Genomic DNA, 27,306 nt, shown 5'->3' with positions numbered 1-27,306 from the left:
CAGGACATCCCACAGCACTGCCCTGCCCTAATGAAGCCATTGAGCGCCTGCTCCAAGAGCACAGGACACGCCCCAATATTTATATGACATGAAACATGAAATATCTCCTCTGGCACCGAGAACTGGAGCTGCAGGAGTGGGACCTGCCCAGGCTGCAGGGGGGAGCAGAGTGGATCCCTGCTCCAAGCAGGTATCCCAGTGAAGCCTCTCCTGATCCCCAGTACGAATTCTGCCTCTAAGGCACAGTCACTGCTATGGGTATCAAAGACCTGAAGAGTTCCAGGGGTCAGCACAGCCTGTGGCCATTTCTGGGTCATCATCACACCACACGTTGGTATTGTGCTGGAGGAATCCCATGAGGGTGAATTTGGGCACTACCTGGCAACTCTGAGGAGTTCAGCATTCACTGACTGCCAGCTGAACAGCAAATGGAGACTCTGCCTTCAAGAGCGGGGCAGATGTAAAACAGATCTGCCACAAAAAATCCTTTCTCCATGGCTGTAGTGAGAGAACTGCCTGAAGAAACACTGATCCTGCAGGCATCTACTTGCAGGGTGAGCTCTGCTTGGTTTCTAAACCTGTTTCTGGTTCAGAAACCTCATGGCCAAGAGACATTTCTGCTGTGGCCCCGAGGGTAATTTATTTTTTTTAATTTAGTTTAACACAGGTGGGGCTCCAAAGGTAATTGAAGATTACAAGTACAGTAATAAAGTTAATATGTAGCTACAACTGGCAGAGGAATTATATTCGTTATGTAAGTTCATATTAATAAAATTAGTTTTTTCCTACTTTTCTGACAATACTGAGTATCTCCACCAATCTCTCTCTCTCTATCAGCAAAACAGTCATTTTTCATTTCAAAACTATTTTGGTAAATCTTGGCCTCACTCTTCACTTAACAACAAATGGCAGCAAAGCCAACACCCCAACACTCAGAGATGAATAGTTACATTTATGAAAACCTATTTTGGGAGACTTGGCTGCATTTCAGTGATGTTCATCTCCCTCTTGACAGTGAATAAAACTGGCCAGGTCAGAAACAGTTTATCTGATTTTACTTGGCTCACCAATTACTGCAAGGAGAAAACAGAAGACAAACCCATGTTTACTACGGGTGTTAACTGGCAACAAGAAATGTGAAATTTCGTGGTAATTTTGGAAGCATATCACAGCAAAATACACAGGTAGACTTAACATGCCTGACCACAAACACCCTTCTTTCCAAAACTGCTCCAGGACAGAAACTTCCTCTCTCTAGCACAATTCTTCTGCCTTTGTTACCACCAGCAGCAGCTCGTCAACGTTAAAAATAAAAATGACAGTTTGTAAAGTGCATTTTAGGATCTGTACACGGTGTTCAGGGCAACATTAGAACCTGACACATAGGAGAAAAAGGCATCTAAGCGCTGCTTTGAAGCCACCAAAACAAAAAGGCAAACTTCCAGAAGACTCCGTGGCTGCCAAAGTTGACCTTAGTGTTGGTATTTCCCTGTAGCACACACCGGCTGAGCAAGCACCGCCAAACCTGAGAGGTGAATCCCCACACGGGAGCTCATGCAGGGGGAGCAGGGGACACGCCCGGAGTGTCACAGGGTGCTCCTGTCGGGCCACGCAGGGCGAGCATCTGGTGACACACCAGCAAAGCCTCTCTGTCAACACCGCCGCTTCGTGAAGAGACGAAGATTAGCAGCGCTGGCCAAGCCAAGAGTTTGCTACAGATCAGCTCATCGGGCTGCCATCAGCAGAGGTGCCTAAAGCACCCTACCAAAGCTGTCAGCTCTTAAACTTTTAACCTGCTAGAGCCGGGCCAGACACACCGAGAGAGAACAAAACAGCCAGAAGTGCAGCGGCCAGCTGGGCGCTGCGGCTCGGATTACTGCGAGCGCCCGGAGAGCCTCTCCGAAATGAATAGTCGAAATGAATAGTCCCTTTTTGTGCCGGAGTTATGCAGAAATGGAGAGGCTGCACGTGCTGCTCTCAGCCGCAGGTAGTAAAACCACCTGTGCTTCAGAGAGGGGGGAGGCACACCGGCAGCAGAGCAGAACAAAAGGAGCTGTTACTTTCTTCTTTTTTTTTTTTTTTTTTTTAACACTCGTGCATCAAGTTGAGCGCTTGGAGCTGGTGAAGTGACTGTGCAGCTAAATCACCTCAGCATCTGACTCACAGCACTCGGTTGAAGAGTTCAGCGATCATCTCCTACCAACAGCAGCAATTTGAGCGGAATTTTCCTAAACCACCGTCAGACTGCGGAAAACCGCTTTCCCTCTCTACGTCTGGCTCACCTCACAATAATAATGAAAAAAAAAAAAGCCAGTCTGGAAGCTTTTTCGCCCAGATTTCGCACCGAAAGCGGCTGTGCTGCAGTGCCCTACCTGTGCGCACACAGGTGCCGCCTCTCCGGCGGCGCTCCCGTTACCCGCTCACCCCACACCGAGCCCCGCTCGCTCCCTCACACCCCGGCGCTCCCCGGGGAGTGCTGCCCGGCAAGCCCGGCGTGGCCCCCGGTGAGGGCGTGGACGGGCGAGCCGGAGCCGCTCTCCGCAGGTAACAAAGCCGCCCCACGCAGCCGGCGCCGTGAGGGGCAGCTCCGGGGGGAGGCAGCGCTCCGCGGCCGCCGAGCCCCGCGGGGGACCCGGGGCTGCCCCGCGCCTCCCTCCCCGCTGCCGGCCCCCGCCTGAGGCGCGGGCGGGAGCGCGCCACGCCGCCGGGCGGCTGCGGGCAGCGCTGGCGGCCGTACCTGGCTGCTGCTCTCGGCCGGCAGGTTCCGCAGCAGGATCTTGCGGCGGTTGCCCAGCTCGCGGCGGGTGCTCGCCAGCCGCCTCGCCACCTCCTCGGCGCTCAGCGGCGGCGGCTCCGCGGGCAGCGCCGCGCCGCGCTCGGCTCCCGCCGCCATCTTGCAGCGCGCCGGGGACCGCGGGGGGAGCGCGGCGCTGGGGCCGCCCCCGCCCTGCCCCGCCCGGGGCAGCCTGAGGGAGCCCCCGGGCCCGGCCCCTCACGGCGGCCCGACCCCGGCCCGCCGAGCCCCGCAGCGACGCGGGGCAGCCCAGCGGGCTCGGGGCGGGCTCGGCGCTGCCCGTAACGGAGCTCCGGGGTGTGTGCGGGATGAACGGGACGCAGCGGCAATTTCACAGAACGGGTCCAAGCGCCCTGCTCAGACAGGGTCATCCCAGAGCACATGGCACAGGATTGTGTCCAGACGGGTCTGGAGTAGCCCCACTGAGGAGACTCCTGAGCCTCTCTGGACAATCTGGCGCCGTTCTTTCAGTGAAGAAATTCTGCCTCCTGTCCAGGGGAGCTCCCTGATACCGGTTCCTGCCCGCTCCTCTGGTGCCATCGCTGGGCCCCGGGGCAGAACCTGGGGGCTCTCTGACCCTCCCTGCACACAGGGACAGGCACAGGGACACCCAGGGCTGAGGCCCCTCTCAGCTGGGGCTCCTCTCCAGGCTGAGCAGCCCCAGCTCCCTCAGCCTTTCCTGGGCACCGAGATGCTCCAGGCCCTTGCTCAGCTCCAGGAGCTCCTGTCCCTGCTGTGCTAAGGAGCCAGAGCTGGACACAGCACCCAGAGGTGTCCCCAGGGCTGGGCACAGCACCCAGAGGTGCCTCCAGGGCAGGATCCCCCCTGACCTGCTGGATCTGTACCCAGGGAAGGTGGCAGTGATGGAGATTTGGGGAATGATTGCTGCTGGGTGAAGAAGAGGGACAGTGCTCTGGCCTTGGCTCCCATCAGGATGGATCCTGGGGCAATTCCCCTCACAAGAGAGCCCCAGCTGTTCTCCAGGATCACCCCTGACCTGCTGGGAATGCTCCTCCTGAAGGTCCTCCTGAAGGTCTCCTCAGGACACTCTGCTGGCTCAGGGACTGCTCATTGTCCACCAGCACCCTCAGGCCCTCCTCAGCTCATCCCCACAGTATCCGATCTCCAGACAGATTTTTGGGAAGGGTTTGAGTGCTCTGGAGAACAGCTGGGGCTCTCTTGTGAGGGGAATTGCCCCAGGATCCATCCTGATGGAAGCCAAGGCCAGCAGCAATCATTCCCCAAGTCCCCATGACTGCCACCTTCCCTGCATCCAGATCCACTGGAGAGGCTGAAATACAGAACAGCAACAAAACAAGGCTGATGCATGGAATCAGTTAGCCTGGGAAAGTGGAAAAGTTCGTTTAGTGGGAAATTCTGAAAAACAGAACAGCAACAGAATAAATCCCACAGAATCAGTTAGGCTGGGAAAGACCTCTGAGATCGTTGAGTCCAACCTGTAATCCCAAGTGAACCCAAGAACTGCACTGGAGATCAGCAGGCACAGTGGCCCAGAGTGATCTTGTCCCAGTTTTATTCCTCACCAGGAATGTGACATATTAATTAAAATCCATGCAAATGAGGAAAACAGCACCTGGCTGCTGTGCTGGTGACACTGGGGACAGGCACAGGGCTGTGACCTGCCATAAAAAGGAGCCCAGCATCACAACAGAAGGACAATATTTCATGGAATCACTATAAAGTAAATTTCCCCTTCCATGAGTTCTCAGTCAGCACCCATTTAAAAAAATAAAATAGGTTGTTCTTTTGGAAAATCCATTTTTCCTCTAGCATAATTCCTTGCAATGTCATTTACAGTAAATGACATTGTAAATTTAGCTCTTAACGTTGTCATCATTGCTATAAATGAGTGAAGAATAATTTAAATTTTTGTAGCCATTTTTAGACACGAGGCCAACCACAAAGAACAGGCAAAAGAGAATCCAGACCTGAAACATAATGAGTCTTAAAAAGGAAATTGGAAGAACACTTGAAGTTGAATTGGGTGTTTGTAACAATTCTTATCAAGAAAATCTAATTCTGATGGATAATTCTTGACTAGGTTCAAGTTGCCATTTTAATTATCAGTTACAGATTAAAAAAGTCCACCAAATAAATTGGTTTAGAAATTGCCTTGGCCCAAACCAAAACAAGTTAAGAACACAAAGTATCTTGGACTTTCATTACTTCTAAAATGAATTTTAAAATGACAGTAATCAAAGGGAAATTTGGTTTATTATTTAAAAATTGACAGCTGACAAGCTTCTGTTCAAGGCCTTCCTTTTCCCTAATTTTTTCTTGAACAGGTAATGTTCCTCCTTTTTCAATATTTGCATTATTTTTAATAAAATCGTTGGAAATGAGAGGTGTGAAGGGTTCATAGATTATGGGATGTAAATAATTCTGGGATCATGAAAAAGGAACACTTTTCTCCTAGAAATACTGAAACATGAAATATCTCCTCAAAAATTATCACCAGATCAAGCTATTACAGCAGAAATTATGGATCTGCTCAAACATCATAAAATTTAGTTATGCTAATGAAGGAATTCAAGCAGAGTAATTAATTTTACCATTAATTTTCTACTTTGAAGGTGGACACTGCTTCACCTGCAACCAGTGCTCATTAATTCTACCTACAGCAATTGCCTCCTCAAAATTTGCCTTTTTTTGGTCATTTTTGATGGGCTGCAGGTGTCCCTGAATTTAAGTCATTCAAATTTAAAGTGCATTGCTGAAAGAATTCAGAAATTAATAGTTTGGTATTAATGGCACAAACAAAATTCCTACAGTAAATAGTTCTAGAGAAACTTGAGAAAATAGGAATATATTCAGAGAATATATAAAATATCAGAGAAATAGACCTTTTTTTTCTCTAGGTTATGGATAGATATTTAAAATCTTGTATTTTGTAGGTTAAAGTATTCATCTTTTCCCCCCAGTGTTCATGTCCAGGTGATACCAGCCTCCCACAAAAAGAGCTGTTCCAGGAGGAAGAGGATGCTGAGCCAAGGCATGCAGATATTTCCTTAAGGAATTTCCTCCTGTTGATTAGAGGCTTCCATGAAATATTTCCATGACTTTGACTCCTTTTCTGGAGCTTTCAAACCAAACCCCTCCATGTTTATGCTTTGATCTAAACAGTTTCCCATTTTCTAAATACTTTCATTAGGTTTTAATACTGCTGTAGAAGCAAAAACATTGTTAAATTAAATCTATTATTAAAAAATAGAACAGTAACTTCAGTTGTGCTGCTGCACAACTGATAAACCACCTTGTAATAATTTAATTTAGTTCACTAAATTCCCTGCTAATTAAGAGTAATGTACTCAACCCCAGCAGTTCCATTTGTAGCTGTCCTAAAAAGATAAATTTCCCTGTGCTTCTGCAGCTCTGGATCATACCAGTCATATATATTTTGTAATTTTTATGGAATGAGTATTAATTAAAATTGTAATTGTAAATTTAAACATTCTTTTGGAATCACAGGTGCAGTCAGGCAAAATTGTCCAGGCTGGGCTGGATGAAGGAGTCCCTGCCCATGGCAGGGCTGGAATGAAATGGGATTTAAGGTCCCTCCCAGCCCAAACCAGTCCAGGATTCTGGGATTCTCTGGGATTCCACATCCAGAAGTACAAACAAACTCAGATCTGTGCACACCAAGTGACAGCCAAGACTGAGAACATCTCTTGGACACAAGCCCCTCTGATATTCCCAGGTATTTGAGCTCCTCAGGTAAGGGATGGCTGAATGCAAGAGAAATGAAACAATTCAGTGTTTCCTGCAGGGAGATGTGGGACCCTCCAGCTGCTGCACATTCCATCAGAAGGATGGATTTTACCATCACACTCATGTCAGCCACACAATCCGTGGTGCTCCCTTTTGTCCCTGCTCTTCCTGCTCCAGCTGCTCCTTTTGTTTCATTCAGCCACTGAGATTTTGGATCCAGGAGCTGCAGATTTCATTTCAACACCAATGATTCGTTTGGTGATGATCACCCAGATCACTCACAATGCAAACTGCATCCAAAAGACACCAGAGGTGCCAAAGGAGTTCCTGTATCCTACAAATTCCAGCACTTCTGGCATTCTCAGTGCACCATTCCATGACATGCCCAAACTTGGGATGTTTCTTACTCCTGCTCTTCCACCCAGGCACAAAAACTCTCTGCTAAACATTTGCAGTGGGAGCTCTTGGATATGGATTTGCTGCTCCTGAGTTGAGGAATGATGGATTCTCTCAGGATCAGCCTGCTGAGCAGCTTCCACTCTTTAACTCAGAGTCCTGCAAACAAACAGTGCAAAGGTGGGAGAGTTCAGAGCTGGAACTTCCAGAGTGAGTAACTCCTGCAAGGAAATCATCACTGGGCTCTGCTGTCATGGGCTATTTTGGGACCTGTGGTCTCTGCAGCAGAATTTCAAACCTTTGTTGCCCCGTGCATCATTAGCAGATCTGTGTGGTTGTGTTTACAGGCAGAAAAAAAAAAAAGAGTAAATATTAAAATAAACACCAGAAAGCAAAGCCAAGTTCTTGAATAATAACTGAGAACAAAGGAAAATGAGATCAAACAAATAAAATTCTCAATAAATGGCCCAGATATTCACAGGGGAACCTCTGCAACACTTTCTCCTGAATCAATGTCCTGCTTTCAATCACCACTCTTCCCACACAGGCAGGCTTTATTTTTCCTCATTCAGCTTCAAATTTAGTCATTAGTTATTGGAACCAAGTGCATTTTGGCAATTTTAGTATTAAAAACCATCCAAATGTTGCTTGGATTCCCAGCAAAAGCAGGTCCAGCCCCACATTCTTACCAGGAGTATTTTTATTGGCCAGCCCATCAATGTGCCTCAAATGGGAATTCCAAATAAATCAGCCTCAGATTCCCTAAAAGCACCAATTTTCTAGGAACTGGGAACTGACAGTGACAATTCACAGGGAATTACAAAATCATTTACCACCACAAAACGGGGCAATCCTCATGCTGGGGGTGAAAGCATTCCATAGGGTGAATCCATACATCTCCATTCCTGCTCCTTGGATCTGGCTAATTATAAACTTGGAGGGAATTTGCTGAGATTAACTGAGGAGCTGGGATGGACTGGGAGGGAGCAGGCACGGGACCAGCAATTTGTTTGGAGAAGATAAACCAGCCCATGGTTTCTCTCTGCCAGCAGAGCCTGCAATTTCCAGCACCCCCACAATATTCTGTCCTTAAAAACCAGTTACACATGGAAAAAAATGTGTTCAATATGGAAAACTGGCCTGAAGGAGGTAACACAAGAGAAACATTCCCAAAAAATTTATGAGGCTTTCAAATGTTCTGCTGTTCAGTTATAAAAGGTTTCCATAGGAACTGTCACCCAACGTGCTGTGCCTGATTTCTCCATGTTCAGAGTGAAAAAATCCATCCCCTTCCTGTTTTCCAGGTTCCCTGGCTGAGGTTTTTTTGTCTTGTTTATGGAGATTTTCTTGGCTCAGCTGCAATAGAAATAAATGATTAAGGAGGTTTTTATTATTATTTTGCAGCAATTAGATCATGTTAATTACTCAACCTTTAATCCTGCATGCGATTTGCATGAATTATGCCAAGAGAATGGATATTGAGAGCAATTTTGTGGAAGTGTCAGAATGTTGGAGGAGTGAAAAGAAGGATATTAAACTCTCTGACTGCATTCCCAGTTTCCTGCTCCTGTGCCAGCCCATCTCGGGGTGTCTGCCCAATTTCATTACCTCGGTGCAGTGCAAGAGTTTTAAAATTGGAAAAATCCATCAGTGTTGGCCCAGCTGGGAATCCTTGGCAGTCTGATGGTTCAACTGGATTTAAGGAAAGACCACCAGTTTTGCCAGGACCTTGCCAACACCTCCCTGCACATTTTTTCCTGCAAAGTGAATGTTTTTCCTGTGCAAAGTGTTGACTTGTGGGGGCTGTTCCCTTTCTCCATGGAGTTGTGCCAGAGCCAGGTGAAGCTGGGGTGGAAGGATTCCTCTGCCCTGTGCCCTTGGCCCCAGGGTCCCTTCCCTGCTGCACTGCTGCTGTCCCAGCAGAGGGCACTTGCTTGGGCACTGCTGACCTGGTGGATTTGCCAGTGCCAGCTCCAAAAACCTCCAACAAACCAGAGCAAACCAGGATTGCTCCTTCCTAAGGCACAAACAAGCCCAGGGATCATTTTTTCCACAGGATTTAGAAGAAGCCACTCTGAGCTGAAGAAAACCTCCAGATCCAAGGTGTGTTCTGCCTCTGCCATCACATTCTCACCCCTGTGCTCACAGCAGGGCTGTCCCACAGGGGTGTCAGTGATCCCATGGGATCTTCTCCCGAGGAGGACCCAGCAGTGCTTCTGAGCAAGGGCTGGCACTCACCCCAGCTGTGCCTGGCACCTCACTAACGAGGCAGGGCTTGGAGAACTTCACTCTTGGACTGCAGTGTCCAAATTCCACTGCAGCCTTGGCTCCAGGAACGCCAGCCCTTCTGGGCCAAGGTCCTTCCGTGCTCAGCTCAGAGCACAAAGCACAAAATCATCACCTCTCATCAGCCCAAGGGCTGTCAGGCAGGAATATGAAATATTCCATGGCACTGACGTTCCTTTCTCCCTCTTAGGCTCCCTGGCAAAGAGGGGTTTGTACAGCAAAACAATCCAATGGTTCCCAAGTTAACTGCTGCAGGAATTAATATTCCAAACATCACTGACAGCCCAGAGCAGGCTCCTTTGAAAACCCCAGCCATAGCTGGGAATCTCTTTTACAAACAACTGAAATGGGCAGCCAAGAGCTGGGAACGCTGCAAATTCATCTTGGAACTCACCAACAGCCTTTTGGATTACCTGCACTCTCTTGGATCCAGGACTTTTGCATCCTAGTTTTTTCTCCTTTTCCATATTTGCTGCCAGCTTACTCCCATAGTTTTTCCTCTGACAAATCCACTTTCTGTGCTCTTGCCCATTTCTGGGTCACTTGACAGAAAAAAGCCTTTGAGAGATCTCCCTTTGCCCAGTTATAGTCACAAGTCCTGCTGCATGTGAACGTCTCCTGCATTCCCATCCATCCTCCCCTCCCTGCCCTTGCCAAGGGCAAGGATAAAGATAATATTTCATGGCTTAAGTGGCCTTATAAAATGTTCATGGGTAAACTGTACCAGGCTTTGCAAATCCCACTTTTTAGCCAGGGAATAGCATAGATAAATTAAAAAAAAAAATCTTAATGCATTTTCAATCAATCAATATATTCTGCCCAAAGAAATGCTTCTCCATGATTCATTCCTTGGATATAGGAAAATCCATACACTTGGCAGATCTCAAACACTGCAAGCATCAAGTCAATTTAAAATTCATGAACACAAATTAAAGGCAATGCTCATTTTCACTTTAAAAGAACCTTTTTTTTTTGTGGTTGGGAGAATGAAAGAAAACCTACAGGAAATTACCACAACTAAGTTGGGAAAATTAAATAAGTGGAAAATGAATGGCCATAAAGTCTTATCAGGAAGGAGGATCCAGGGTTTAACTGCTGCTTTTATGATCTTGCTCCTCAGTCAATACAGTCAAACAATGCTGGGGAGGCAAGGCCATGGCAGAACTCGGGCAATAAAAGTGAAGAGCTCTCATGCAGCTCCTTGTAAAGCCCAATCCCATCCATTAGCAGCACTGCATCCCATTTATTCCTGCTGGGACAAGGTCAGTGCCAGCACTGCAGGCTGGCATTTGGCACACCTGGAAATCAGAGTTGTCCCTGGAATTATTTTTACCAGCAAGAGCTCAGGCTCTCCCCATCACTGCAAGTGAAGCAGGGCTGTGCAGACCCCTCAGATCAGGAACCATTTGTTCAGAGCAAACCAGGAAGAAGAAGAGAGATCCCAGGAGGAAAGAGATGAAGCAGCAGCGAGAAGCTCTCGAAAAGCTTTTAAGGCAAAAGCAAAAGGGGTTTGATTGTTGGACTTCCAAGAGCTGTTCCAAGAGGTTCTGGAAGCTCCTGTGTCCCTGGCAGAGCTGCAAGAGAACCCTGCAAGCACCTTCTGCTGGCAGGGAAGGTGAGGAACCACCAAAAAACATCTCCCCTCAAGTAATATTGTAGTTCAACCTGATGACTTTTTCCAATTATAGGCTGTTATTGATATTTCTGATACATTTTATCAAAAATGATTTGTCCCACAGTATCCAAGCACCAACACGACCTTGGATTCCAAACTGGAAATGAATCCCAGCCTGGTTGATACCCAGGGCATCAGCTGAGAGCTCTGAGAGCACAAAGCAGAGGCTCAGTGGATTCCTGCACTGCCTGCTCAGCAAAACCCTCCACCAAATCCTGCACAAACACAGCACAACAGCAAATCCAGAGCCACTGAGGTTTCAGGAGAGGATCAGGAAATAAACCCCTTAAATTATTTGCTTTGGTGACTCTAAGCAGTGGCTGACCAGTTCCAGAAATGGTCATTTCCCAAATAATGACCAACCAGCTAAAAAAAGGCTTTACAACTTCCCTCAGTACTGTCATTTATATTTAAAGTTTACATTTCTCAAGGCTGTTGATAAAACTGGAGGAACTGGAGTGAATTTTCAGTCCTGTTCAGCCAGAGAAGGAAACTGAGGCAGAATCATTTCAGAATCTTCACAGCAGATCATTTCAGAATCTTCACAGATCTATACTTATATACAGTTTATTTCACTAGAGATTTTAATTTTATACATAGTATAAAGGGATATCCTGGTATCACACATAGAGTTATTTTACTGTACTGTTTAAGAACCAATTTTTTACATAATACAGTATTAAGTACCATATTAATTAAAACAAGTGATTTTTTTTAAAAAACCTACATATAAATGGATGTTTACCATATGCACAGTGCAAGAACGGCTTGATATCATTGTAATCACAAAATGTGAATCTAAAATACAACACTGTGATTGAAAACATATTGATAATTATGATGCCCTTTGTTGTAGACATTGATTAATCTTTGTTTGAATTACCAAGCAAGGTTAAAATTCCAGACAAACAGCAGCAGCTTCTCATTATGGTTTCAAGGTTTCTTCCACAGTAACCCAAGTTTTACAAAACACTGGTTTATCCCTACTTGTGGTCCAAGGAAACAGAAGAATGGCACAGATTCCATTTGGGATTATCTGGTAACTAATGCTAAAGAAATTCTTTATTACTTCCACACAGGAATCCTTTAAGGATGAGCGAAGAGATAAAGATGGAGAAGTTTCTGGGCAGAATTCTCTGAATTTTAGTAACGGAGTACAGGATTTCTCCTCTGCAGATAGGAAGACAATACTGGAATAGAAATCAGGCTGTAATATTTACAGGAAACAAGTGTGGAAAAGAAAGCAATCCTAATGTAAACAGCGAGGCAGAGAGGGCTTCTTCATTTTCCCTTTGCAGAGTGGGGCACTGGCTGAAGGGCAGCTCCCAGGGAAACTCTCCCTGTTTTCCTGGGAAGAGCCCCTTCCCCAGCACAGAATGCACGTGGTACTTGTTGAGAATCCCTAACAGGTTTTCTCCCCTCCCTCCCCCCAAAGTTTCAAGTTCAATAAATAGTAGAAAAATAATCCTTTACTTAAAAATCTTGAGATGCATTGTCCTGGGTCCCGCAGAGCGACGTGGGCACAGGGAGATCTCCACCTGCAGAGAAGCCAGCAGCCTTCCTGCTCTGCCTGGCACTTCTGGGCTCTCCAGCTGCACATTCCTGCTCTTCCAGTTAAGGAAACCAAATCATCTCTGGCTCTTTATGCTCTCTGTCTGCTCTTGGCTCAGCAAACAAACTCCAGCTGCTGGATAAACTCCCATCCCTGTTCCTGGAGGTCTAACGCGCCTCCTGCTCCACTTTTCTCCGTGTTTTGGCAGGTCCATTCATCAAGCACGTTTGCAGGCCAGAGCCAACCTTCCATATGTAAAAATGCAAAGCTCTGATGCCTCAGTTTGGTGGGGAAGCCTGTGAGGTTGTCCTTGGGGAGCAGCACAGCCCCCATGGCCCTGGAGTGGCATCTGTGGTGTCCTCAGTGCACGGTGCCACAGCCTGCAGGGGGCAGCTCTGATGTCCTCAGTGCCACAGCCTGCAGGGGGTGGCTGTGATGTCCCCAGTGCCACAGCCTGCAGGTGGCGGCTGTGATGTCCCCAGTGCCACAGCCTGCAGGTGGCAGCTGTGGTGTCCCCAGTGCCACAGCCTGCTGGGGGTGACTGTGATATCCTCAGTGCCACAGCCTGCAGGTGGTGGCTGTGATGTCCTCAGTGGCACAACCTGCAGGTGGTGGCTGTGATGTCCTCAGTGGCACAACCTGCAGGTGGCGGCTCTGATGTCCTCAGTGGCACAACCTGCAGGGGGTGGCCGTGCTGTCCTCAGCACTCGGCATCCACGGTGTGCACGGTGACAGTGGCCTGCAGGTGGTGGCTGTGGCAGCCTGCAGGTGGCAGCTATGGTGTCCCCAGTGCCACAGCCTGCAGGGGGTGATTGTGATGCCCCCAGTGGCACAGCCTGCAGGGGGTGGCTGTGGTGTTCTCAGTGCCACAGCCTGCAGGTGGTGGCCGTGCTGTCCCCAGTGTCACAGCCTGCAGGGGGTGGCCGTGCTGGCCTCAGCACTCGGCATCCACGGTGTGCACGGTGACAGCGGCCTGCAGGTGGTGGCTGTGGTGCAGGGTGGGGTGGTGCAGCCGGTAGTGGTGGAATTTGTGGCTCAGCAGCGCTGCTGTCTGCGGGGGCGTGTCCAGCTCCAGGTCCTCGTCGTGGGTCCCCACGTCCACGCCGGCAGAGAGGGGGTCGTTATTGCAGGGGGGGTTCTCGCTGTCCTCCTGGGGGCTCATGGTGCTGTAGCCTGGGAATGAACAGCAGCAGTGAGCACAGCTCTGGATGCTCACAACTCCCAGGGCTGGCTGGGCACCCTTCATGGAATCAACACAGGGATTTTGTTCCCTTAGATAGGGAACAAAACTGTTCTCTTACTAGAACAAACCCCAACACTCATCCTCTCCCCTAACCCTATAACAGATCCCTTTCCCTGCCACTCAGAATTCCCAGGGCTGGCTGGGCACCTTCATGGAATCACACAAAGGGTGCTTAGAGAGCGTGTAAAACAATTTTCTTAACACAACAAACCCCAACAAACTCATCCTCCCCTGTAAGTCCATACTGGATCCCTTTGCCATCACCTTTGGTTCAAAGCTTTGGGGATCTGTGGTTTGTGCCACTCCAAACAGTGACAGCACCCACGTGTTCAACAGTTTGTAACAACAGAATTGCTGGCACTGATTTCAAACCAAAACATCAAAGATACCACCCCCAAAAAATCTGTTAAGGTATAACCTGGATTTATCCTAATCAGCTGTTACTACCCAGACCAGGCTGCAGGGCAAACAACTCCCCCTCAGCACCTCTAAATGCAAAACCAAATGAAATTTAAAAAGATCTTCCTTGAGTTGGAAATAAATCCTTCTCAAAAAAAAAAGGACTAAAGGCTGAGGAAGCTCTGGTGCTCCTGAGCATCTCACTCAGGTTTTCAGCTGGAGACACCTAAAAGGAGGGTGGTAAAAATAGCAGCTGAGCCCCTAAAGCTGCCTCCCATTTGCCACGCTCTGAGTCATGGCTTGGAGCTGGCACGGAGGAATTGGGGAAGAAGCCTGGGCAGCCCTTTGAAGAAGATGGAATTACAGAAACTAAAAATAGCAGTGCACATTCCAGATGGAGGTAGACAGCTCCCCTGCTAACCCAGGATGACTAAAAGATGGGAAGGATTTGCTGGGACTGCAAGAAAAGGAGCAAAGGGAGCATTAATCTGGCAAATCTGCCTCAGCACAGGTAATCTCACCCCAAATCCAGGGTAAGTCCTCCTAGAGCAAGATTGTCTAGGAGACATCTGTTCATCCACCTTCCAAGGCTTTGGCCTTTGGGTTTCCTGTCCCAATTCCATTAGTGCAACAGAGTCTTAGAGCTGGGCCAGGTCTGCTGGAAGGTCCCCAGCCTTGCAGAGCTGACAGCTTGCAGACTGCCTTGTCTCGCCCTCCTCCTCCTCATTTCCTAATAAATTAAGCCTCCTCATGGGTCAACAGCATTACACCCTTCTAGCAGCTTTCCAGATTTAAGGAGATTTAGTCTCAGGGGAGGGGAGACACATCCCAACCCCCTGAGCCTAATGGTGCCCAGCTTAAAGGTGATGGAAGATCAGAGAATCCCAGAATGGTTTGGGGGTTGGAAGGGCCTTTAAAGATGATCCCATTCCACCCCTGCCATGGCAGGGGCACCTTCCACTATCCCAGGGTGCTCCAAACCCCATCCAGCCTGGCCTTGGACACTGCCAGGGATCCAGGGGCAGCCACAGCTGCTCTGGGCAGGACAATTCCTTCCTAATCTCTGATCTACTCCCACTCCCTTTCAGTGTGAAGCCATTCCCTTTGTCCTGTGCCTCCAGTTCCCTCAGGGGGAAGAACCTTCTCCTGATCTCCAGCCAACCCTCCCCTGGCACAGCTCCAGCCATTCCCTGGTCCTGTCCCTGTCACAGGGAGCAGAGCTGCCCCTCAGGAGGATGTTGAGGACCCCAGGGAGATCTCCCCCAGAACAAATCCAATCAGAACTGTCCAACAGCAAAGCCAGAAGGAGCAAAGCGTTTACTCTGGCTTTCCTTCTGCAGGGAGCCAGCCTGCTGAGGGAGAAGAGCCCCCAGTCCTGCCAGAGCCAGTGTCCTGAGGGAGAAGAGCCCCCAATCCTGCCAGAGCCAGTGTCCTGAGGGAGAAGAGCCCCCAGTCCTGCCAGAGCCAGTGTCCTGAGGGAGAGGAGCCCCCAGCCCTGCTGAGCCAGTGTCCTGAGGGAGAGGAGCCCCCAGCCCTGCAGAGCCAGTGTCCTGAGGGAGAGGAGCCCCCAGTCCTGCCAGAGCCAGTGTCCTGAGGGAGAGGAGCCCCCAGTCCTGCCAGAGCCAGTGTCCTGAGGGAGAGGAGCCCCCAATCCTGCCAGAGCCAGTGTCCTGAGGGAGAAGAGCCCCCAGTCCTGCCAGAGCCAGTGTCCTGAGGGAGAGGAGCCCCCAATCCTGCCAGAGCCAGTGTCCTGAGGGAGAAGAGCCCCCAGTCCTGCCAGAGCCAGTGTCCTGAGGGAGAACAGCCCCCAGCCCTGCCAGAGGCAGTGTCCTGAGGGAGAAGAGCCCCCAGCCCTGCAGAGCCAGTGTCCTGAGGGAGAACAGCCCCCAGCCCTGCCACAGCCAGTGTCCTGAGGGAGAAGAGCCCCCAGCCCTGCCAGAGCCAGTGTCCTGAGGGAGAGGAGCCCCCAGCCCTGCCACAGCCAGTGTCCTGAGGGAGAGGAGCCCCCAGCCCTGCCACAGCCAGTGTCCTGAGGGAGAGGAGCCCCCAGCCCTGCCACAGCCAGTGTCCTGAGGGAGAAGAGCCCCCAGCCCTGCAGAGCCAGTGTCCTGAGGGAGAGGAGCCCCCAGCCCTGCAGAGCCAGTGTCCTGAGGGAGAAGAGCCCCCAGCCCTGCCAGAGCCAGTGTCCTGAGGGAGAGGAGCCCCCAGCCCTGCAGAGCCAGTGTCCTGAGGGAGAGGAGCCCCCAGCCCTGCTGAGGGCCCAGCACTCACCGTGGTCGCTCTCGGTGCCCGAGCGGCCCCAGTAGCGGCGGCGGCGCTCGGGGCTGTGCGCGTGGCGCTCGATGACGGCGGCGATGAAGCGAGTGTTGCTGACTGTGACAGACACAAACAGCTCAGAGCACAGCAGCCTGCAGCCCTCTGCTGCACAGGGCACTGCCCGGCCACACAGCAGCAGAGAGCTGGGCTTCACAGGGGTCAACATCCAGCCAGGAGCCTTCAGCTGGGCTGTGCCAGGGCTGAGGGTCCCGTGGCCATAGTGTAAGGGCTCCAAAGGGAACAAAAAGGGATGTGAGAGGCAGTACATGCAAGATATGCTTCAAATCCTGAGTATTGTTTTAGTGAGGGCCCAATGCCAGGGATCCAGTTTGACCTGGAGCTCCCCTGGAGTTTGGGTGCACCAGCTCAACTGAGAGCACACCAGGATCATGCAAAGTGCCATTTTTATTGGATGGCAGAGAACTGCAGGCACCCCAAATCAATGCAAAAAAGATTTACTGTCATGTTTGCTGGCCATACTTGCCAGACTTGGCTTCTGCTTTCTAAGGCCAAAAATGAGGAAGGGTTTTCCACACCCTGGGCTGTCCTAGTGGCAATTTTTAAGGTGATCAGAGCTATTTCTGGAAGTGCTCATGACAGGGGGTTGTAAGGGGCAAAACTCCTCCACACCCAATGGAGAATTATCTTTTAAAAGTGAAAAATGTCATTTCTGAGCATGAGACTAAAGGTGGACCAGATGTCTGAATTCAAAGATTGCTCTTTCATTTCCTACTGCTGATCAGCACAGGGCATCCTCACATATTCAAATCCAGGGTGTTAAAAAACAAATAGTTGATTGAATCTCACAGTTTTTCCCCAGTTTTTTGGTACTTACTGATTCCTCTGTCTTCATGGCTGTCGTCATCCCTCTCGTCCCTGTCGTTTTCCAGGTTGGACATACGCACCGACATTTCTACACAGAGTTACAAACAGAAAATACAGCTGGTGAGAGAAAGGTTCTGCACCCTCTTACTGCCAACTGCCACCCCAGGAACAAGCGTGGAAACACTTTGTGTTACTGGTCTGAGCTGGGGGTGCTCTTCTTCCAATGTGGATGGGGCTGGGATAGCAGGAAATGCCTCATCCCACCTCCCCTGCAAGGGACTCCTTAAAGTTCTGATTTACAACAGAGCTGGGGGATGATCAAATATAGAGGTAATTAGCTCTGATCACACCTAAATTCCCAGAATGGTTTGGCTTGGAAAGGGCCTTTGAAGCCCATCTTTTTCCAGCCTCCCACTATCCCAGGCTGCTCCAAGCTCTGTCCAGCCTGGCCTGGAACACTTCCAGGGAGGTGTTCTCACCTCTGGATCTTTATCTTTGTACCAGTATCCCTTCTCCCAGCACAATTTTGCCTCTCAGACTTCAGTGCTTTCATCTCTCTGTGCACAGACATTCCATGAACATCACATGGACCAGAACCAGGAAACACAAGTGAAAGAAGACACATGCCAAACCCAAGGCAGAAGGGGTGAGAAGTGTGTCACTGCCAGCAGCTGCACAAAATAAACACATGATGGATCTGCTGGGCCGAGCTGCAGAAAGCTGGGATTAGTGTCTGAGCTCTGGCAAAGCTTAGCTTATCTCCCTTTGGGTCTGGGCAGGCTCCCTGGGCAGCAGCAGCAGCTCTGGCTGTACCCAGGAGAGGGCAGCAAGACACAGCCCCTGCGCCAGGCCCGGCTCCCTGCAGCTCCAACCAGACCAAAACCAGGGAAACACCGCAACAACACCGGGGGGGCAGCTCTGGGACTGCTTTTCCTTTGAGTTTAGTCGTGCTGCTGGGTTTGTTTCCATCCCCAGCCCCCGAGTGGAGCTCACCCTGTGCTGCCAGCGGGGACATGTGCTGGTGGCTGCGGCGGTGGATCTGGTGCCGGTACGCGTACACGGCCAGCACCAGCACCATGATGCAGCCCATGATGCCGCCAGCCACGGGGCCCACGGGGGCACTCTTGATCATGTTCAGGGTGATCACCTCATCTCCTAAAGCAAAAGGGACAAAGCAGAGGGAGAACAACGCCGTGAATGCTCTGCAGGAAGGGTTAAACCAACATGGAACATGGAGAAGCTCTGCAAGGATTTCTAGGTGCCTGACTGTGTTCACTTGGAATAGGAAAAGGAACTCAGAGAGGTGCAGGAAGGGTTAAATCAACAATATGGAACATGGAGAAGAGAAGGAACTCAGGTGCAGGAAGGGTTAAATCAACAATATAGAATATAGAGAAGCTCTGCAAGGATTTCTGGGTGCTTGACTGTGCTCACGTGGAATAGGAGAGGAAACTCCGAGAAGTAGAGGAAGGGTTAAATCAACAATATGGAACATGGAGAAGCTCTGCAAAGATTTCTGGATACCTGACTGTGCTCATTTGGAATAGGAGAAGGAACTCAGAGAGAAGCCAGGAATGCACAGTTACACTCAGCTCCACATCAGGATTTTCCAGAAGGGGATATTCACCACGTCTTTGCTGCCTGGTGCACTCTTTATGCTGATTTAGCACTGGCTAAGAGGTCAATGTTATGTGCAGAACCTGCTGCATGTTCTGGGACACAAAGAGCTGAAGGCAGCAGCAGCAGCTCAGAAAGGCAGAGTTACCTATTGCTCCCAGGTCATCCACATAGGGACTCTTGGCTCCCACAATGCCACCAAAGCATTCCTTCTGAGGGGCACAGTAGGACTTGTCCAGGTGGGTCTTCCCATCGCTGTCCACCATGCACCACTCGCAGTCCAGCACTCCAAAGCAATCCCTGCATGCCAACAACCAAGTAGGACGTGGTTACTTTCCAGCTTAACACCTCTCCTCTGCAAAGCTCAGTCTGGGTTAGAGCCACGAGACAGGGAGAGGCCAAGAGCATCTGTAGACCCTCAAGTATGTGAGTTTAGCCAGGAAAAATCCCATGGGAGTGCTCAAGTACCACAAGGGAAGTTACACAGGGAAGCTGCATTTCCAGCATCCCTTTTCCAACTCTGTCTGCTTTGGTATTTTCCTGCACCACTCAGCCTGAGCAAAGGGAGAATCCTACTTGTGACTCCTCCAATAAGACATTTCTCAGTGTGGTGAAGTCTGGCTGCAGTTCCAGCCTTTCTCTGCAGCATTTGGAAGAAAGAAGAAAATATTTGGGCAGCCTGGTCAGAGCTTGGTGTGTTTTACCAATCTCAGGTCCCTGGAGGCTGCCCATAACAAGCAAAAATGAGCCCTCAGTGCCAGGAGTAGAACCTCATTCTGGCATCATGCTTTTTTCCCCTCTATTTTTTTTTTTCTTTGAAACATTTAAAGCAGAGCTATTGCCATTGGACTATTTCCACAAGAGAGTATTCCAAGGGGTGGGGAAGGCCACCTTACCCACTCTCTGTCCTCTGGTTGCACTGGGTGTTGATGCACTGGGGGAGTGCATCCTGCAGGCTGGGATCGATGGCTGTGAAAGTCATTGGCTCCTGGTGCACCTCACAGCTGGGATTCCTGCATGGCAGCAAAGAACAGAGCACTCAGAGCACAGTCCATTCAAATCATCGTCACCTCCTGCATGTCATCTGCTTCACTGTACTGAAAATCCTGCCTGTGGCATCTCAGCAGGACCAACAGGGAGTTTGTTCCTGCAGTGTCCTGGCTCTCACCTGCTCTCAGCGTTGGTCAGGTTCCCAGTGCACTCGTTCACCTCCAGTGGGCACTCACAGGGACACTCACACTCGTTCTGTTCCATCCTGCAGGGCACAAAGCACAGGGAAAACCCATCAGACACCTCTGAGATTTCAACTCCATGGTGCTGCAGCTCTGGAGCAGCAGTTCCCATGGAAAAGACTGTGCAGTGACTCTGCTCCTTCCCCAGGAACACTTTTGCTCTGCCCTGCACCAGGACTGAGGGTGATCCACCCCTGGAACCCCAAAAGCAGGGAGTCCCTCACGTTTGGATGTAGGGATCCTTCCTGGCAGTGCCACAAACACCTCAGGATGGTGTGGGCAGAACCTCCTGGATCCCCTCAATGGAAACCCCCCAATCCATGGAAAATCATGGCAATTTCTACGCCATAGGAATTTCTATACCTCACTCACAGTAACTGCTCTTGAGCCACAGGATCTCAGTGTCTTTCAGCATTACCCACCCAAACTCCCCTGGGTTAAACTCTCCGACAGCCTGGCAGAGATACCCTGCACCTCTCACAGGGGCACAGGCAGAGCACTCTTACTCTCCCCGATTTCACCCTGAACGAAGGGATGAGCTGGCTGTGCTGTCTGAGCCTCAGAGCAGGGCTGAGGACAGCAGTGTCACCTGTGGCAGTTGAGGCACAGCCTGTCCACCATGCTGCAGGCACAGAAGGCCAGCGAGTCGCACGTCTCGTTGACGATGCCCACGAAGGCGTTGGTGCCCGGGATCCTCGTCAGCCTGTACTTGGAGCAGTGACTGCCATGCACCAGGTTGGTCAGGTCACCCTGGGCAAAAAAACAAGGGGTCAGTGGTGTCAGATGTTCTTTTAGGGAGCTGAAGACTCTTCCCTTCCCCAGGGATCCTACAGAGCTGTGGGGACACGGATTCTGCCACAGCTTCCAGAACTGGTGGCTCCCCTCAGGAGCTTTGTGAGGGAGTGCCACCCTCACAACACAGAGGCTGATTAAGGAGTGGGTAAGTTTTGCTACCCAGATACTTCTGGGTGAAAAGGCTTTGCTGAAGGTAGAAGGGAATTGGCTTAGTTGTGAAAATGAGATGTGGCAGCAGAGGTGACATTTCACTCCTTCCCAGCACTCCTGACCCATCCCCACGGTGCCAGCTCTCAGTGACCTCCCCAAGGCTCTGATGGGAGCCACCACCACGTGCTGGAAACTTCCTGAGCCTTAGGAAAAGCCACCACAGCACTGCCCAGCTCCTGCAGATTCCTTCCTGATTCCTTTCTACAAGTTTCTGCTCCGTCCTACACAATTTCCTTCCCAACATCACACTTCCCACTTGGCATTTCAAGTGTGGGGAAAATGTTTAAGCCAACCTGACATAAATCAATGTATTCTGACATGACTTGCAAATATTTTCCAATCTTCTCCCACAGTGTAGCAGCTTTGGAATCACTGTGGAGGGACTTTGGCAGGGTGGATCTGTGGCTCTGTGAGGGATGACAGCCCCTGGTTTAGACTCCTCATGAGGGGAAGCTCACACAGGATCCATGGAGAGCACAGAGCGTGCAGGACCCCAGAGATTTCAATCTCATAAATGACAGCCTGGGAATGCTCACCAGTAAATGGATTTATTTGGACACCTAAAGGTAAGTTATTAGAGATCTGACAGGAGGATGTGACAGTGGCCAGAGCTGGAGCCAGAGGTCAGCTCAGATCCAAAGCAACACATCCCAGCTATAGCTGGAAAATCCTCACCCAGCAACAGCAAACTGCCCTTCTTCCCCTGGTGCTGGCTGAGACTCTGCAGACAGAAGCCACACTTGGCCAGGGCTCACATCCATAACCCCTGCATGTCAGGGGACTCTGTTTGTGTCTGGAGAAGGGGAACAGAGGCCAATCCCCATGGAAGGCTGGCTCCCAGCCCCGGCTGCTGAGCCTGGCAGGGACTTGTGTTTCCACCAGGAGAAACCCAACCCAAGCAAAGGCACTCAAAAGCCAAATCAGAGAGAAACCAGGCTCACCACTAAGCTGGTGTTGAATTTGTAGAAGCGCTGCACGGTCCTGTCGCTGAAGCTGTTGCAGAGGTTCTTCTTGACAAAGTTGGGGTGGTTCAGGATGTCGTTTGCTACCAGAGGCTCCTAAGGGGGAAAGGCAGCATTTGATGCCTTTGGAATCAGACCCAGACAGGAATGAGAGGTGTGGGACAAGGCAAGGGAAAGCAGGCCGACCTTGTGAGTGATGTGCTGCTGCTCCACGGGCGCGTGGCCCTTGGGGTCGATGAGGGTTGGATGTGCCACCAGGTACCCCCTGTCCTCCATGATGAAGCACCTGCCCCCAAAACACAGCAAGAGCCTCCTGTTAGACCTCCTTGGGCTTCAGGGCAACGGGGTGAAATAAAACATGGTCTTAAAGGGCTTTTAAAGGTTTCCATTTAACAGGGCCATGAAAGAAATTCCTGAAAAATGTCCTTAAAAATGTGTTGGGTATTTCCCCAAAGCTTTTCCATCTGTTACTGCTCCAGAGAGCCAGGGCCATCAAGGAGTTGAAAACAGAGCTGATTAAAACCAGAAAGGAAAAGCCATCAGTGCATTGTCTGATTGGGGGAGAGCCAGAAATGAACAGAGCCTAATGAACTTGGAAAGCTTTAATGGTTTATTAATTTACTATGTGGCTAATTAAAGAGAGATTTCACACTCTCCTTTAATGCCCTCCCCCTTCAGAATTCGATTTGAGTGGGGGATAAATCACTCCTGCTCCACTCCCAGCCCTCCCAAGCTTTCCTCTCCCTTTTCAGCTCTTCCCTTGTTGGAGCTGTGTCCCAATCCAGAATCCAGGGAGTTCAATCCATCCCTTTTCCCTTTTTCCCCTCTCCCGTTTCCATGGCCACAGACGGCAGCGCTGGGGAAGGCACAGGACGGGGGTGGCACCGACATCAGGGGCTCGGTGGCCACGGAGGGGACAGGGAGAGGTTAAAACCCCACTTGATGTTCCCAAAAGCTCAGCAGGGTGGCAGCCACAGCCCTGGCACAGCGGGGACCCAGCTGGATCTGGGGCTGGAGCAGCTTTCAGTGGGATTCCCATGGCATGTGTCAGGTACCCACTGCAGCTCGGGGGGAACAGAGAGCAGGGGAAGCCTCTGTGCTCTTCAGGGGTACAGACTTGGAGTTTTTGGGGGGTTTCCATTAGAAATCCACACAGAGATGTGGTGTTTGCTCTTTTTCCTGACAGGAAAAGCTTAGGAGAGATAACACTACAAAACCCCAAACACCTGCGTTTGTATCGAGACTGGAAACATTGGATCCAATTTCTGCATCAGAATGGTCTGAAAAATATCCTCAAAATTCCTCATTTGGGGAATGCAGGAACAGAATAAAGCATCTGACCTTGCTGATCAGCAGCAGTTTTTTACTGGGAGGGAGTGATGCCAAACCAGAAATCCTGATTTGGTTTTTTTTATATGCCATAAAATATATAGAAAAATACCCAAACCAGAAAAGAACTGGGAGGACGACAGAAAACCACTTCCCTTCCCAAATTTAAGGTTTAAAAACAAACAAAGAACCAACAGCAATGCCCAAACCACATGATCAAGTTACTCCAGATCCAAACCAGAATTTATCCCACTCCCACAGGATTTTTCAAAAAAGGAACAATTAAGATACCCAGGGGTCTGACTGAAATTGGATACTCCAGACGAAATCAAACTTCTTCTGCCTAGGCTGTGCTATGGATTTCTGAGAAAAAAAATCCCAAAGTTGTATTTGAATAATTGGAGTTAAAATAACTGAGATCCTGTATCATTCTTACACGCTCACAGGAACTAAATAGGTTAAATTAAAACAAACAGGAGAACTGGGAAGTGTGTTCATTTAATAAGGAATGTTTTTTCTACCCAGAATTTCAAAGAAGTCTAAATATAACAAAAAAAAATCAAATCAAATCTGTTATCTTCTGCTTTTGTAATCCTGCAGATTGTTTATTTAGCTGATGGCAGTTTGATCTGGAATAACAAAAACATCCACATAATCTTTATGAGAAGGACAAGCACAAGTTCTACTGGAAATCAGAGAACACACACTGAAAGTAACAGAATCCTTGGAGAAATTAAGTTGGAAATGTCCTTTGGGTTATCTGGTTAAAGAAAAGAAATATTTTATTTATTTTTACCTGATTTTGTTCCCCCCATCTTGGTTACAAACTGGCAGCAGGTCCATGAGGACTTTGTAGAAATATCTGAGGGTGAAGTCGATGCCCATCACGGCCACGGAGTGTCCTGAGGACATCTGAGCACTGCAGTGAGGGGAAAGGGAAAAATTATAAATATTATAAATAATCAAAAATAATCTTTATTCGGGGTAATAATAATAATAATAATAATAATAATAATAATAATTCCTATTTTAATTACCCCTTGTACAGCCAGCACAGGAGAAGCCCAGGAGTGGATCCCACCCCATACATGCCCCTACCACCTACAGACATTGAATCCAGAGCGACAGAAATTAGGATTAAAAATTCCCCATCCACACAAACAATGAGAGGATGCAGCCCCTGTATTCTCCAATTCCTCCAGCTGAAGGAGTTACCTGAACCCCCTCTGCTCAGCCCCCAGCAGGAGAAATGAATGTGAAGGTGCCAGACTTTGAGCTAAATCCCTGAAACTCCGGAGTGTGGGAGTGATTGTGAATGGCAGGCAGAAAATTAGAAGAAAATAACATTTCTTAGGGTGAGTTATGAAAAGGACCCTGTGATGTGGTGGTGTGCAGCAGCCTGAGGCTGCATTTTGTCCTTCCTCCATTCCTAACACCCCAGTGCTCCCAGTTTGCTCCCAGTAGCACGGAGAGGCCACAGCCAGACAGTTCCCTCTCCCCCCTGCAGGACACAGAAGGATCAGCTCAAGGGTGTGGGATTTCCACCCATGTGGACCTTACACCTCTGACTTGCTGCTCCTCAAAATTCACTTTTCTCCTTTATTCAGTCTCTGAAGAGAGGAATGAAAATATTTAGAAAAAGGAAAAAAATGAAGATGCTGCAAGGCCCAGCTGGGCTGCACAAACAGCTCTGGCCACCCCTGCTCCATGGAAACCCAGCTCTGTTTACTGGGCTGAGGTTTGTTTGCTTTTCAAAGAGGTGCAGTGGAGATGCAGTCAAATCTCATTTGTAGACAGATGAATACAGATTTTTAAAACCTGCATTTGATTTATTGTTCACATTTCCTGGAGGAGGAAGGGAAGGATGGCAGTGAAGCAGCACAGACACATTTCATGTGTGACAAGGCATCAAGCTCTGAAGTTCTGCTCTGTCCTAACAGACATAAAGCCATTAGGATGTTGTAAATATTTTAGCTTCATTTTCAAGCATTAAATCCTCCTGCTTTGCTGATGCCAACTGCATTAAACCACATCAGGCATAAATCTTCTCTTCCCAGCCTCCATAAAAAGGAATAAGATACACATAAAATGGGAATGAGAGGTGTCAGCTCTGGCTGCCCTGATGTGGGTATTTAAACCCTCCCAGCAGTCCCTAATGCCAAAATTCCTCTTAACTCCACAGATTCCTCCCCACCCCTCTGGATTTGGAGCTCAGGCCTCTTTGGGGATTATAACCACATGTGACTGTGAGCTTCAGAGGTCATATTTACCCAGGAATCACACTCACATCTGCCAAACTTTGTTTAACTGCTCTTTAATCATGTTCTAATAACCCACAGGAGCTTTAAGTTCTTAGAGCTGAGTAAACCATCCCTTGCTAGATAAAAATCAGAATTTTGATTAATTGCACTTCTCTCCTTACAGAAGTGTTTCCCCAAAGTAAATTCCTCTGTGAGAAGCACCACGCAGGGGCTGGGGCTGCAAATGCTCCAGCCAGAACACACAGGCAGAGGTGAGAAATCCCACCCAGAGCAGGGGAATCTCTGGCAGAGTGGAGGAGCCACATCCTGATCCCTGCTGGCTTTGGGGTTCCTGGTTCCCAGTACAGCACTGGAATTCCCTTGGTACTGCTGGGCTCTTGGGGAGGGAGCTTGGGGGAGACTCCATGTAAAAAGCAGGGCAGGTAACTGCAGTTCTGGGAATTTTGGAGAGCTCAGGACAGCAAGGTTAGGTCCATGTTTTATAAACTGGGCTCCTTTAAACATCCTGCATCCCTAATCCTGGCCTCAGCCTGGGGCCTGGCCAGGAGGGAGCTGGAACAGCAACAGCCTGGTCCTCCAGGAAAAAGTCATTTCATAGAACCATGGAATATCCTGAGCTGGAAGGGACCCACAGGGATCATCCAGCCCAGCTCCTGGCCCTGCTGCTCCCACTCCAGTCTGCTCCCAGCAATCCTGCAAGGGCTCTTGGAGTTTCATAGGCTTTGGAAACCCAGAAGTGCTGGATTGAAGCAGCCCAGGAGAGGAGCTCCCCAATTCCTGGAGTAAGGAAAGCTCTGTCCTTAATCCTCTTTGTGGCCTCCAGTCCTTTCCAAACTCCTCCCTGCTCCTTAAAGCCCCCAGGTGGAGGTGTGGGGGACTCCAGGAAAGGGGGAGCTTGGCAGTCCTGATGGAGAAGGACTGAACTTCCAGCAGAGAGGGAACACTGCCCAAAGTGCCTCAGGAGAGCAATCCCTCTCCTCCTCCCAATTCTTGGACATCCCACCTCGTGCTCATCCAGGAGCACTTTCCCACCAATCAATCCTTTTTTTTTTTTAAATATGCTGTTATTACTCCTCTACCAATAAAACCACAGAATTCACATATTCCTATAAATTGGATTTCTCCCAGTGTTTCAATGCCCCATTTTCTTTCAGATGACATTTCACCAGCAGCACTTTAGGACCAGCTTTGGTTTTCAGTTCTGGAGCACACAGAGTCACCCAGCTCTGGTAATTCAGAGTCCTCCTGCCTGCCCCAGAGCCCCAGAGCCCCTCACCTGGAGGAATGCACAGTGTGGCTGATGGTCACCACATATCCAGCCCCTCCCACGTCCAGGTAGGGCCCAGTAAAGGTGATTAGCCCTGGATTGGCCACTGCATGCAGGTACCTGAGGGAAGCCAAAAGAAATGCTCACAATCAGTGCCAAAGTCTGTAACTTCAAGACAGAATCCCCGACTTTCCCAAAATAACACTGAATTTTGGACACTGTGAACAACAGGCACCAAATTATTGGTTTTTAATATTAAACAAGTACCTAAACACAACTGGGACTCCAAACTAACCCAGACTGGCTCGATAAATGGTCCCCCAGTAGATCCAGCTGCATTAAAAAAGCTCAGTTTACTTCTGCACAGAGCATATTTAATGTAATTTCAGACATTTTCCCCCAGAACAATGCAGGACTT

The 27,306-nt window shown here is 49.4% G+C and overlaps 2 protein-coding genes across 2 annotated transcripts in view; both read right to left on the bottom strand.

The window, feature by feature from the left end:
- Window positions 1-2,949, bottom strand: part of RAVER2 (ribonucleoprotein, PTB binding 2) — a 29,940-nt gene extending 26,991 nt beyond the window's left edge. Inside the window, exon 1 of the mRNA XM_071436939.1 lies at window positions 2,738-2,949. Coding sequence (XP_071293040.1) covers window positions 2,738-2,893 — 156 coding nt within the window. The 5' untranslated portion in view covers window positions 2,894-2,949. The remainder of the gene's footprint in view (window positions 1-2,737) is intronic.
- An 8,482-nt stretch (window positions 2,950-11,431) lies between these two features.
- Window positions 11,432-27,306, bottom strand: part of CACHD1 (cache domain containing 1) — a 91,981-nt gene continuing 76,106 nt past the window's right edge. Inside the window, exons 16-27 of the mRNA XM_071436920.1 lie at window positions 26,898-27,008; window positions 24,157-24,279; window positions 22,218-22,317; window positions 22,011-22,127; window positions 20,654-20,814; window positions 20,001-20,087; window positions 19,729-19,845; window positions 18,981-19,132; window positions 18,209-18,370; window positions 17,226-17,303; window positions 16,346-16,447; window positions 11,432-13,605 (exon numbers count right to left, since the gene is read on the bottom strand). Of these exons, the coding sequence (XP_071293021.1) occupies window positions 13,367-13,605; window positions 16,346-16,447; window positions 17,226-17,303; window positions 18,209-18,370; window positions 18,981-19,132; window positions 19,729-19,845; window positions 20,001-20,087; window positions 20,654-20,814; window positions 22,011-22,127; window positions 22,218-22,317; window positions 24,157-24,279; window positions 26,898-27,008 (1,549 nt within the window). The 3' untranslated portion in view covers window positions 11,432-13,366. The remainder of the gene's footprint in view (window positions 13,606-16,345; window positions 16,448-17,225; window positions 17,304-18,208; window positions 18,371-18,980; window positions 19,133-19,728; window positions 19,846-20,000; window positions 20,088-20,653; window positions 20,815-22,010; window positions 22,128-22,217; window positions 22,318-24,156; window positions 24,280-26,897; window positions 27,009-27,306) is intronic.

Source organism: Agelaius tricolor, unplaced genomic scaffold (genome assembly GCF_023055355.1).
Source record: "Agelaius tricolor isolate 1412-34295 unplaced genomic scaffold, bAgeTri1.0.p SCAF_11, whole genome shotgun sequence".
Taxonomy (NCBI): domain Eukaryota; kingdom Metazoa; phylum Chordata; class Aves; order Passeriformes; family Icteridae; genus Agelaius; species Agelaius tricolor.
The sequence above is the reverse complement of the archived record's forward strand: the minus strand, read 5'-3'. Positions and strand labels throughout refer to the sequence as shown.